Source organism: Salvelinus alpinus, chromosome 18 (assembly GCF_045679555.1).
Source record: "Salvelinus alpinus chromosome 18, SLU_Salpinus.1, whole genome shotgun sequence".
Classification (NCBI taxonomy): Eukaryota; Metazoa; Chordata; class Actinopteri; order Salmoniformes; family Salmonidae; genus Salvelinus; species Salvelinus alpinus.
In genome coordinates, this window is record NC_092103.1 from 27,727,828 (window position 1) to 27,741,889 (window position 14,062).

General features: G+C 43.1%; 1 protein-coding gene across 1 annotated transcript; it reads left to right on the forward strand.

Annotated features, from left to right (window-relative positions):
- The first annotated feature begins 1,456 nt into the window (after positions 1–1,456).
- On the forward strand, positions 1,457–14,062 carry aggf1 (angiogenic factor with G patch and FHA domains 1). Its single transcript, XM_071350871.1, is given in 16 exon segments — positions 1,457–1,656; positions 8,596–8,804; positions 8,917–9,016; positions 9,136–9,359; positions 9,628–9,759; positions 9,838–10,038; positions 10,941–11,169; positions 11,172–11,372; positions 11,607–11,718; positions 11,892–11,943; positions 12,062–12,163; positions 12,257–12,428; positions 12,588–12,667; positions 12,995–13,122; positions 13,269–13,368; positions 13,596–14,062. Coding segments are annotated over 16 exon segments (2,355 nt in total). The 5' UTR covers positions 1,457–1,559; the 3' UTR covers positions 13,812–14,062.

Consider the following 14,062-nt stretch of genomic DNA (forward strand, 5'->3'; position numbering starts at 1 on the left):
TGTGTGTGTGCTCTCGCCAGCCCTCTATGCTTCCTCCATTATCTCCACCTGTAAAATGAGTCAACTAATTAAGTCTGTATTTCCATTCAATTAGAAGACGGCTGACTTCTTCCTCTCAGGGAGTAACAGGAAGTCACATTCATTAGTGTGTGAAGCCCTATTCTGGCGGGATTAGTTTTACTGGGGGAAGTTGGGTGCACGAACACAAAACACCACATCCTTCATTTTAGTCCTGTGCGAATCTGCCATGTCCGTAATTTTCACATGGTGGGAGAGTAATAATTCCAGACAGAATAACCTACTGTTTTTCTGCTGACTTCAAGGTCCTCTGGTAATACTTATCCTGTGCAAATTGTCATCCCTGTGTTTTGAGGGGTATAACAGCATTTAACAGGTGCTGCTCAGTTTGGTAAGAACATGGGAACAAATTGATGCTTAAGACAAAGTGCTAATGCACTTGGCCTACAGATGAATGATATGTTTTGTCTTGTCTTTCCCAGTGCCTATTTCTCTTTTAAAACATTAAGAGGATAATATTGTACCAAATACATCAGTTCATTAAATGTCTGCATACAGTTAGTTAATGGGTCTTAATATTATTTTGACTTTCTCCAAACTGAAAGCCAATATAAGGCTATGCCTAGACAAGTTGAAATATCTTCACGCTTAGAACAGCCTCCAGGCATAATGGTAAATTTTATATGAGAAAAATATATAACAGGAGGCAGTTTGGTAAAACTAATCCCATCAGACCATCCTCTGGAAAAACAGACATGCTGGGGTAATAATTACATAACCAACATTCTGGTAATACAAGTAGGTTGTGAATAGGGCTTATGACTCTTCATTAGGGGCCAGGCAGGATGTTACTGCTGCCGATACTTTGATTTAGAGGGAAAGTGTTCTTCACAGGTGTTAAGAAAAATAAGTGTGTCACTTTTAATGGAGTTTCTCACCTGTAGGCCCAGCCCACTTGGTGTTCATTTATATACACACACACACGTTGTGTAAATTTGTGTGATTTGTTGAAGTTGTTACTATGGAGACAACACCTAAAAAATAATTTCCTAATGTTTGGATTTCGAAACAGTCAAGAGCTGGAAAGCAATGCTTGGCAGTTTCCAAACAACACACACTGACTGCAAACATTTTGCTCACAATCTCTACAGCCATACTCATCATGACCCCTGCTGGTCTGTATGTGGAAGTATTTACTGACAGTAAATTGGGTGCAGTAGTATTTACATTTCTACAGCATAACATGTTTTGACTGATAATCGATACCATCACATATTTTTGAGATCACAAACCTCTGCGATACATGCATTTTTTTTATTCAACCAGAGATAATGAGTTATTTCCAAATACTCGACCTATTCAAACTCCAAACCACGAGTGGCGCTCTCAGCCAGCGGTGGAATCTTGTACCGTGGATGATAGAATGACGTTTGTTGAAAAAATGGCGGCCACGGTCGAGGTGGATTGTAAACACATCAACTGTACCAATTGTAACTTTCTTTATTATCAACAAAACATGTAGTCGGGTGTGTCAGCAATGCATGGTGGTTACAAGATGTTTATGTTCAACTTTCAGGTTGATATTCTCGGCGGAGAGAAACGAGGGCGTTCGTCCAAGCGAAGAAAGCAAACGAATCGGTAAGACCATCCACAGCTAACGTTAGTTAGTTAGCAATATGTTAGCAGATAGATAACGCTAGCTTACCATATCAATGAATGAAGGAGCAAACTCTCATTTGAACTTACCATACTGGTTTTACCCTAGTTTGTCCTTATGCCGTTGGTAATTTGAGACAATACCTACAGCAAAATTCGGTCTGTGCGTGGCACTCACGATTTGTTCACACCTGAAGCATGCGTATTGCGTAGATGGTGTTCACGCATGCGTCAGGTAAATTAAAATTACAGTTTATTCAACATTCTGGAAATACAAGGCACCTTTATTAAAAAGCAACGGATTAAAGTCTGGCCTGATAAGTTATTTAGGTCAGGAAGCCCACCAGACATTATGGTGATAACTAGGCTAGCTTTTCCATAGTAACTAGACCTACCCTAGCCCTTGATCATGACTCTCTGTTCCATTACATTACACATGCCATTGGATGAAGGCATCTACTGTAGGAGGGAGTTTTGTTAAGATCCCCTATGCTCTGTCTGAACATTAACATACATCGCTTGCGGTTACGGTTTTGGAAGCATTAGGCCCTTATCTTTCATATCAGCTCCAGCTCAGCATTCAACACAATAGTGCCCACAAAGCTAATCACTAAGCTAAGGACCCTGGGACTAAACACCTCCCTCAGCAACTGGATCCTGGTAAAAACACATGCCACGCTGATTGTCAACATGGGGGTCCCTCGGGGGTGCATGCTTAGTCCCCTCCTGTACTCCTTGTTCACCCACGACTGCGTGGCCAAGCATGACTCCAACACCATCATTACATTTTCTGACGACACAACAGTGTTAGGCAATGATGAGACAGCCTATAGGGAGGAGATCAGAGACCTGGCAGTGTGGTGCCCAGACAACAACCTCTCCCTCAACGTGAGCAAGACAAAGGAGATGATCGTGGACTACAGCAAAAGGAGGGCCGAACATGTCCCCATTCACATCGACGGGGCTGTAGTGGAGCAGGTAGACTTTCAAGTTCCTTGGTGTACACATCACCAACAAACTATCATGGTCCAAACTAGGGTTGCAAAGGGTCAGAAACTTTCCAGAATTTTTCATGGGAAGTTAAGCCTGGGAATTCTTAAATTCATCAAAGCATTTAGCTCATAACAGTGAAGCTTTTTTGCGGGATACACATACGGAAATTCTAGGTCTTGTGGCATATTTTGGTTAAACTATCCCCAATTCAATGGAATTGCAACCCTCTGCATGCACAGTTCATTCTTCCATCACATGTACAGCTGATTCTCAAGATCTTGCACACTAATGAGATGCTATTGAGCCCACACTGCTACACTGTCTGAACCAAGGAGTACATGCTTTCTGGTAAGTTTTGATTACAATACTGGGTGGGGTGAATATATTTTATATGACATCGATGATTTTCTGTTAACTAGTAAATAGTAGCCTACAGTTTAAATAATTTCTATCTTGTTAACAATTTCTGCTTTTTAGTATTTGCTACCATGTGGGTTTTAGCTTGCTTGAGCCTGCTAACTGAGGAGTGTTAATTCACCTGTTTCCATGCATGTTTCATTTTCAAACATTTATCTTACAAAGGAGTTGTTTAATCTAACTGCTTAACTATTTATCTGTACATGGAATTGTATTTGTTGTTTTTTTACTCATTTTTTTCTCATCTTTACAGGAAAATGCAACGGGCACTATCTGATGTGTGGAGACATTTCACTGCAGCTAATGTAGAAGGAAAAGCTGTGTACATTTGCAAATACTGTGCCAAATCATATGTGAAGAATGCAACAAAGAATTATCTGGCCAAGTGCATAAAGTTCCCTCATCGCTCACAACAAGCAAACTCTGACAAAAGTCCCTCTACTTCTATTTGAGTTGAAAATAATGAATCAGACACCTTATCGATAGCAACAGCTCATGGTCCTCCTGGAATCAGAAGTTTTTTTGACTCAATGGAGGAACGTAGTCAGAGAAATGCTGATGAATGTCTTGCTTGAGCTGTGTATGCAACTGGTTCACCTCGGATGCTCACAGGCAATGTGTATTGGAAGAGAATTCTGAATGTTCTTCACCAAGCATACACCCCTCCAACCAAACATGCTTTATCTACTAATTTGCTGGATGCAGAGCTCAACAGAGTTCAAGTGAAGATCAAGCAAATCATAGAGAAAGCAGACTGTATTACAATCATCTCTGATGGGTGGTTGAATGTTCGTGGGCAAGGAATAATTATCTACATCATCTCAACTCGTATTCTACAAGAGCACAGACACAAGGGACAACAGACACACCGGTCTCTACATTGCAGATGAGCTGATGCAGTCATCAATGACCTTGGACCACAGAAGGTATTTGCACTGGTGACAGACAATGCTGCGAACATGAAGGCTGCTTGGTCTAAAGTGGAGGAGTCCTACCCTCACATCACACCGATTGGCTGTGCTGCTCATGCATTGAATCTGCTCCTCAAAGACATCATGGCAGTGAAAACAATGGATATACTCTACAAGAGAGCCAAGGAAATTATTAAGAATGCGAAGGGTCATCTAGTTATAGCAGCAATCTACCTCACCAAGCAAAGTGAGAAGAATAAGAGCACCACATTGAAGCTGCCTAGCAACACCCATTGGGGTGCTGTTGTCATCATGTTTTTCAGTCTCTTGGAGGGGAAGGCGTCTCTCCAAGAAATGGCCATATCACAGTCTGCCGATATGGACAGCCTCATCAAGAGGATCCTCCTGGATGATGTATTTTGGGAGAGAGTGGTAAGCAGACTTAAACTCCTGAAACCTATAGCAGTAGCCATTGCACGGATTGAGGGAGACAATGCCATCCTGTCTGATGTTCAGACTCTGCTTGCAGATGTAAGAGAAGAAATCCGTTCTTCCCTGCCCAATTCACTGTTGCTCCAAGCAGAGGAAACTGCAGTTCTGAAATACATAAAAAAGGGTGAAGACTTTTGCCTGAAGCCCATACACGCCGCAGCGTACATGTTGGACCCCAAGTATGCTGGAAAGTGCATCCTGTCTGGTGCAGAGATCAACAAGGCCTATGGTGTCATCACTACCGTGTCTCGACAGCTTGGCCTGGATGTGGGCAAGGTTCTTGGCAGTCTGGAGTAGTACACTTCCAAGCAAGGGCTTTGGGATGGAGATGCAATATGGCAGTCGTGCCAACATATCTCATCAGCCACCTGGTGGAAGGGACTTTGTGGATCTGAGACTCTTTCCCCTGTTGCCTCCATCCTCCAAATCCCACCAACATCAGCCGCCTCAGAGTGCAACTGGTTCTTGTTTTTTGAAGACACACACCAAAGCACGCAACAGGCTGACCAATACAAGGGTTGAAAAATGTCAAGTTCAATTCGTAACTAAATAGTTTTTTTTATATCTATTGGAAGGATTTAACCATATGCAATTATGTCTACTTATGATAAGGTAAAAGGATTATGTTTCGGTCTCCATATGATATGGTAAATACATTACTGTTCAAAAGGATGGGGTCACTTAGAAATGTCCTTGTTTTTGAAAGAAAAGCAAATTTTTTGTCCATTAAAATAGCATCAAATTGATCAGAAATACAGTGTAGACATTGTTAATGTTGTAAATGACTGTTGTAGCTGGAAACCTCTGATAAAAAATAAAAAAAATGGAATGTCTAATTAGGTAGGCGTACAGAGGCCCATTATCAGCAACCATCACTCCTGTGCTCCAATGGCACGTTGTGTTAGCTAATCCAAGTTTATGTTGCAATTATGTTAGCACAGCTGAAAACTGTTGTGCTGATTTTTAAAGAAGCAATAAAACTGTCCTTTAGACTAGTTGAGTATCTGAGGCATCAGCATTTGTGGGTTCGATTACAAGCTAAAAATGGCCAGAAACAAATAACTTTATTCTGAAACTCGTCAGTCTATTCCTGTTCTGAGAAATGAAGGCTATTCCATGCGAGAAATTGCCAAGAAACTGAAGATCTCATACAATGCTGTGTACTACTCCCTTCACAGAACAGTGCAAACTGGCCCTAACCAGGATAGAAAGAGTGGGAGGCCCCAGTGCACAACTGAGCAAGATTTCAAGTACATTAGTGTCTAGTTTGAGAAACAGACACCTCACAAGTCCTCAACTGGCAGCTTCATTAAATTGTACCATGCAAAGCACCTGGCTCAACGTCAACAGTGAAGAGGCGACTCCGGGATGCTGGCCTTCTAGGCAGAGTTCCTCTGTGTTCTTTTGGCCATCTTTGCCCAACCCATCTTTTTTTTATTTTGGCTAGTCTGAGATTAGGCTTTTTCTTTTCAACTCTGCCTAGATGGCCAGCATCCTGGAGTCGCCTCCAAACACACCAAGTCGAAACACACCAAGAAAGTTGTGAAGGGCACGACAATGCCTTTCCCCCTCAGGAGACTGAAAAGATTTGGCATGGGTCCCCAGATCCTCAAAAAGTTCTACAGCTGCACCATCGAGAGCGTCCTGACCGGTTGCATCACCGCCTGACTGGTACATCACTGGGGCCAAGCTTTCTGCCATCCAGGACCTATATATTAGGCGGTGTCAGAGGAAGGCCCAAAATATTGTCAGACTCCAGTCACCCAAGTCATAGACTGTTCTCTCTGCTATGGCATGGCAAGCGGTACCAGAGCGCCACGTTTAGGTTCAAAAGGCTCCTTAACAGCTTCTACCCCCAAGCCATAAGACAGCTGAACAATTAATCAAATGGCCACCCGGACTGCACCCATGCACATTGACTTGGTACCGGTACCCCATTTTTAAAGTTTATTTAGTAAATATTTTCTTAACCAACAATGCCGTTTTAAGAAAATAGAGTTAACTTCTTACGGCTGAAATCCCGTTAACGGGATTGATATGACAACAGCCAGTGAAAGTGCAGGGCGCCAAATTCAAACAACAGAATTCTCATAATTAAAATTCCTCAAACATACAAATATTATACATCATTTTAAAGATAAACTTGTTGTTAATCCCACCACAGTGTCCGATTTCAAAAAGGCTTTACGACGAAAGCACACCATCTGATTATGTTAGGTCAGCGCCTAGTCACAGAAAAACACAGACATTTTCCAGCCAAAGAGAGGAGTCACAAAAAGCAGAAAGAGATAAAATGAATCACTAACCTTTGATGATCTTCATCAGATGGCACTCATAGGACTTCATGTTACACAATACATGTATGTTTTGTTCGATAAAGTTAATATTTATATCCAAAAATCTCAGTTAACGCGCCACTGTAATGTTCAGTAATGTTTTGCCTCCAAAACATCCAGTGATTTTGCAGAGAGCCACATCAATTTACAGGAATACTCATCATAAATGTTGATGAAAATACAAGTGTTATGCATGGAATTAAAGATATACTTCTCCTTAATGCAACCGCTGTGTCAGATTTCAAAAAAGCTTTATGGCAAAAGCACACCATGCAATAATGTGATGACAGCGCTCAGGGACCAAAACAAGCCATACATATACCCGCCATGTTGTGGAGTCAACAAAAGTCAGAAATAGCATTATAAATATTCACTTACCTTTGATGATCTTCATCGGAATGCACTCCCAGGAATCCCAGTTCCACAATAAATGTTCGATAAAGTCCATAATTTATGTCCAAATACCTCCTTTTTGTTCGCGCGTTTAGTTCACAAATCCAAATTCACAAGGCGCGAGCACTAGGTCCAGACGAAAAGTCAAAACAGTTCCATTACAGTTCGTAGAAACATGTCAAACGATGTTTAGAATCGAACTTTAGGATGTTTTTATCATAAATCTTCAATAATGTTCCAACCGGACAATTCCTTGTCTTTAGAAATGAAAGGGAACGTAGCTCGCTCTCACGGCCGTGCGCCTGACTTAGCTCATGGCATTCTGCCAGACCCCTTAGTCAAACAGCTCTTATTCGCTCCCCCTTCACAGTAGAAGCCTGAAACAAGGTTCTTAAGACGGTTGACATCTAGTGGAAGCCTTAGGAAGTGCAGTCAGACCAAATTTACACTGTATCTTGGATAGGCAAAGACTTGAAAACCTACAAACCTCAGATTTCCCACTTCCTGGTTGGATTTTTTCTGAGGTTTTTGCCTGCCATATGAGTTCTGTTATACCCACAGACATCATTCACACAGTTTTAGAAACTTCAGAGCGTTTTCTATCCAAATCTACTAATAATATGCATATCTTAGCCTCTGGGCCTGAGTAGCATGCAGTTTACTCTGGGCACGCTTATCATCCGAACGTGAAAATAGCGCCCCCAGCCATAAGAAGTTAAGGGCTCGTAAGTAAATATTTTACGGTAAGGTCTAGACCTATTGTATTCGGCGCATGTGTCAAAAAATAATTTGATTTGATATCATCGAGAAATCTTTTTACATTTTTTTTAATGAAAGGTTAAATTGATACACACCTTGATGGGGTTAGTGTTCCCACACGGCCATATCTCCATGTTACAGCGCATTTTTACGGAAAACAGACGGCAGACGAGGCGATACCTGTGCTAATTAGCTATCTAGTATGCCCCGAACACCTTTGTGTAAGCGTAACTCGGGAAGTGTAGCGGAAGTGTAGTTTTGTCAGATGGAGATACCCTTAGCTGTATGGATCTGCCAAAACTGCTACAGTAACTAACTTTTTTCTTTTTAGGATTCTTTCTCGCTGATGAAAGATAAGGGCATTATGTTTCGAAAGCCGTATCGCAAGCGATGGTTATTGACGTTTCGAAACCATAAAACACAATATAGGAATTGTAGTTCACATGAAGCAGTTGTGGGCGAGGCTAATGGCCGAGATCTGTAGGGAGAAGGCAGAATGCTGCCTAGACTTTTAGAGTTGTCCTATCCTTTAATGCATACCAATATAACAAATAATAAAGCTAGCATATTATGGTTATAGCAATCACTTTACACGTTGTAACCCTGTGTGTCAATGACAGACGGAAGTATGGCGACAAATGGAGAGAAGGCGAGTGGAGGAGAGGAGGGGTCGGATTCCGAGGTGGCTGAGCTTCGCCAGAAAGTAGAGTCGCTAAAGCAAGAACTGAAAAGCTGCACAAAAGAACTGACCAAATTACAGAAACAACTGACCAAGTCTGAGAGGCTTCAGAAAAGCACAGAAGGCTACAATGAAGACTTGAGGAAACAGGTAGCTACCAAGAACAATCTAGCCATCATTAAATAAGTATATGATATGCACAAATGAGTTAGTTTCCAACTTACGGTACTACTTTTTTCCTTGACATGATTTGATACAATAGGTCAACAAGCTTAGTGCAGAGATTCATGAACGAAAGAAAAAGGCGAAAGAGAGAGCTGAAGCTGAGACACAGACAGAGGAATATACCTGGTCAGAAACTGGTGAGCAATTTAACCACCACCCATTCCCAGGACCAGCAGTTTGGGATCGATCCAAATGAATAATTTGATTTTAAGTTGCTCCACTTACAGATACATTGATCCTTCTGTGTTATTTGCAGATTATTACAACTACTACTATGGAGGAGGCTACTACCAGGGTGATGGTGTGGCTACAGATACCCAGGGGACCGTGACACCTGAGGGGCAGGAAGCCACTGATGCCTCAGAGATGACAAATGCAGAATCAACCACTGACACAGCTACAGACATGACGACAGACACCGCCACAGTGATGATTACAGAGGTGTCTGTAGAGGGTGGTATTGCTGCCGCTCAACCAGAGGCGAGTTTGATTACCGTCCCTCCACTCATTCTAGTCTGACTGAGGACAGTGAGGTGTCTCGTCTTCCAAAAGACTACCTTTTTTTGTGCTGATCTTCCTAACATGTGACCACAATCACTCCTTCATGGGCCGTGGCTAAAGAAGACTATTAGAAACATGATCATGATGTCTATTTGGAAGAGCACAAGAAATACTAGAAGGTTGATGACCGACACAGTGCAAAAATGGTTTGGGAACTTTCTTTCTTTACTTGTGTTTGTTCCAGCAGGAAGTGGATACGGGCTCCATAGCTGACATGCTGAGAGCCACAGCTGAGCAGGCCATGACACAGACTGGCTTTGTGTTTGATGAGACCACAGGGATGTACTACGACCACAGCACTGGCTTTTACTACGACTCGGTACTAAACCACCCACACACAATAACTATGTCATTATTTAACACTCTTTTTAATTGCGTCACTGTCTCCCTCCCCTAGGCCAGTCAGTTGTACTATGATAACAACACAGGGATGTACTACTACTACGATGCAGAGAGTGGCAAGTACCAGTTCCACTCCAGGATAGAGGTTCCTACTGTACAGCCTGTCTCAGAGACCAGCCAGGTGAAAAAGAGCCAAGACAAGAAAGGAAGGAAGTGGAAGAAAGTTCCAGAGAGAACCGCCCGTCAGGATGATAAGGTAGGTGACCGTACCAGAGATGAACCAGAAACACTACAAGAGAATTACAGCAAATTCATTTTTTAAAATAATGATTAAGAAGGGTTTAATTGATATGTTTTAACTAGCTAAACATTTCTCATTGTTGTATACAACTGACCTGTTATCCTTACTGTTTTTGATTTGTGCTGAGACATGAGGCTCCTGAAGCATCTCACCTTCAGTAGTTTAGAGATTGTAATGGACTTCTTAGGATCCATTTTAACCATGATCTATGTGGTCTCAGTTGTCAAATACTTGCAGGGGTGATTTTAGACTTTCTGCAGCAGCTATAGTTTTGTTTTTTTCTGCTGTAGAGTCAGATACATTTTTGTCAAGTACAGGGTTTTGGCTATTGCTTGCAGCTGCTGTTTAGTTGACTGAATGCTATTCCTCTGGTCATAGGTAGAAGACGTGACTAACTCACTGGCTAACATGAAGATTTCCTATTTCTGGAACTCAGCTTCCCGTAGAGGTACACGTCTCACACAGATACTTAGAACAATTCTTTAACAGCAGAAAGACCCCCATGCAGACATGAGGTATAGCCAACACAGCTTTGGTTAAAAAAAAAGGTCAGGTTTCAGAGCTCAGGGATTTGGCAGCTTAGTCTAGTCAAGAGTACGTTTTTGAGGATCACTTTCATTGTATTGCAGCTTGAGTCAATAAATTGACTTTGCTGTGATGCAGTACAGGCCTACTGTCTTTGAGAACTGAGACCCATATCCAAAAAGGACCCCAAAACAATACAGGGAGGTTTTGATGCAGAGAGCTCACTGTCCAAATTCCTAGAAAGCCTCTTATGTCCCGTGTCTGCCAAGGGAGTTCTCTGGAGATGCTTCAGGTGCATCCTCCCCTCTGATTTATTGCCTGTCTGCCGACAGGGCCTTGTAAAAGAGGAGCTGGACCTTGATGAGTGGGTGGAGCGGCGAATCCCCAAGAGGGGTGCAGGCTCGCGCAGGCAGAGGGGCCGATCTCTTACTCCAGATGCTCCTCTGCAAAAAAAAATCTCCTTGAAGACTCGCCAGGCGAAGAGCGCCGAACGCTCGTTGAAGAGGAAGAAGAGGAAAGGCGGTTTGCACTCCGATGATGCGAGCAGCTCGAGGAGGAGGAGGAGAAGAAGAAGGCTAAATCAGATAAACTCATCAAGAAAAAGAAGGCTAAAGCAGCGTCTGCGTCGCGGAGTGATGACTCGAGTGGGAACAATGATCCTGAGGAGGGGGAGATCACGGAGTCGGAGGGAGAATGGAAGTCTACCTCTTCCTCCCCTCCTCCCACCAAATACAGCTCAGAGTCAGAGATAGAGAGTCAGGAAGGTGAGAGGCGAGGACGGACACAGTTTAGAGTTATTCAGCCTGTCAGCTTTCTATGCACTTTTCGCTGGGGTTTCTTTAAAGGTGAAGGCAGAATGAAACAAAGCACTGTGTCAAAAGTCTAACATCACCTGATATTTGTTCATCTGTTTTCCTAAATGTTTCCTGTAGTTAAAATATTGCTCAGCAGAATTGCCATGTCAGTGAATGTGATATTGTGTGTATGCGTGTCCCCAGTTGCTGAGAAGGTGTGGCCGCCCTGTGTGAGGGTGACAGTGGTCAGATCTCCAGTGTTACAGACAGGAACACTTTTCATCATCACAGCTGACTCTCCAGCCACCATTGGCAGGTCAGTACAGCGCTGTAGACTCTGCTTTGTTTCGATTGAATGGCCCATGCGTGGTCAGTTTGTCTATTTAACCACCAGGGGGAATGAGAGCTCAGATCATTATTTCTGAAATGGAAGTTTAAACTACCTGTGGCATTTTGAGGTACTGTTTTAACATAAGTCTATCTTTTCAGGGAGAAGGATATGAACCATGCCATTAGTATATCTGAAATGGGAGTCAGTAAGGTATGACAACTTATTTAATTTATTTGTTGGATTCTGCTACATGCATTAGTAGTCTGCAGGCCATCAAATTAAATCTTAATGGTATTGATGGGTTCTATATATTTTATTTAAATCCCAGCTCCATGCAGAGGTGTACTTTGACCAGGACCAACAGTGCTACATGCTAGTGGACCAGGGAAGCCAGAACGGAACTGTCCTCAATGGCAACCGAATCCTACAGGTGGGTCAGACACGCACTCACTCACACACACACACACACACACACCTTGGTTGGAAAGTGAAGTAGTAACAGTATTGTTTTCCCTCCCATCAGCCCAACGCTAAGTGTGACCCTTGCCCTCTGACCCATGGGGATGAGGTGAAGATGGGAGAGACTGTTCTGTCCTTCCACATCCACGCAGGGACAGACACCTGTGACGGCTGTGAACCTGGACAGGTTATGGCTCACCTCAGCAAACACCAGAGGAACCAACCACTACAGACCGGTAGAGAACAACCTGATTAATTTGCGGACACTAATGTGTTGCATCCGTCTTTGTACATTGTCTGTATAAGACCGAACACTAATGCAATGCTCACACACCTCGCTACCCATGCCACACACACGGCCCAGTCTCTAACTAGCCAGATGTGTTGTTCCTCAGGTCCAGCTCCAACCAAAGAGGACAAGGAGCTGCTCCGACAGAAAGAACTGAAACAGATGAAGGTTAAATATGGCCTGAAGGTAAGTGACTGGTTCTCCACCACCACTACAACTTCATCTGTTGTCCCCGTCTGCTGTTTTATTACTGTTGAATAAGGTCCATTGGTAATCCTTTGTTGGAAATGTACTTGTCAATCAGATCTCCACCTAACATCTCTGTGTATACAAAGATGTTATCTGCCAGAAGTTTTCATCCAATTAAACTGTTCTGTTTTTGCTCAAGCAAGTCTTGTTGAAATGTAAGTTGCTGAGCAGTCCCATAGTTTACCTTCTTTCCTTATCGCTAACAGCAGTGAGTATATTACTTTGTTTAGTAAGTGTCTCCTTTGTCTCCCTCTGTCCCAACAGAGCGCTGAGTATGAGGAGGATAAAGCCCTGAGGAACCCCAGGTATGTGGACCGGGCCGAGTCTCGCCGTCAGACCGTGGGCAGCGAGGGAGTCTTTCAACGGGATGACGCACCCGCCTCTGTACACGTGTACGTAGCCATCTGATTGGTTGAGTCATTGCAAGTGTGTGTGTGCCACGTATGCAATGTATGTAGTAAGAACTAGTGGTTCCCACATCCTAGACTGATCTGAAGTTGTCTTGTCTCTTTTTGTACTTGTTTCCCTCCTTGTCCAGTGAGATCAGTGAAGTCAACAAGGGAAGGAAGATGTTGGAGAAGATGGGCTGGAAGAAAGGAGAAGGCCTGGGCAAAGATGGAGCTGGAATGAAAGACCCGGTAATCTTAACATTTCCCCCTTTCTATTGGGGTTCTCCTAGTATTCCCAGTTTTCAGAGATGGGAGTTTTTCTACAGTTTTTAACTAGGGATTAATGAATAGCTATAGTTTTAAATTGACCGAACCTCAAACCAGTATCCTCCACCTGTTGTGATTTCATCCCAGTTCTTTCTCACTTTACTCACACATCTGATCTGATGTTTCCTACCGTTCTGGTTTTCCCGTAGATCCAGTTGAAGATCCGGAAGTCCCAGTCAGGCTTTGGGGCAGGAGCTGCTGTGTCGGTGGACGAGGCTGGGTCTCTGAGTAGGACCAAGACCCAGAGGAACTGGGAGAAGGCCAGGGAGCGGTTTAATGACACATGCCAGACAGAGACACCCACAGTCAAGAAGGAGCAGAGCCCAGCACCCAAACCTTGGGTTAAAGGAGAAGTGGCTGAGTGACATCCAATGTTTCTATTCTATATCTCAGAAAGGCCAGTCGCCCAATCCACCATGGAGAAGTGGGTAATTGACTGCAGACAGAAACACAGGGTGGTCTAATTGCATTATCTTTACTGACTGAATCCACTTCTTGGAATGAGGATGGAGTGGAGTGAGTATGGTGCTGGTACTCAGATTTTATTCCAACCTGCAATAAAGTGGCATAGCACCATCTGTCCAGTCATTCAGAACTGTGCAGTGTGAACATTAAA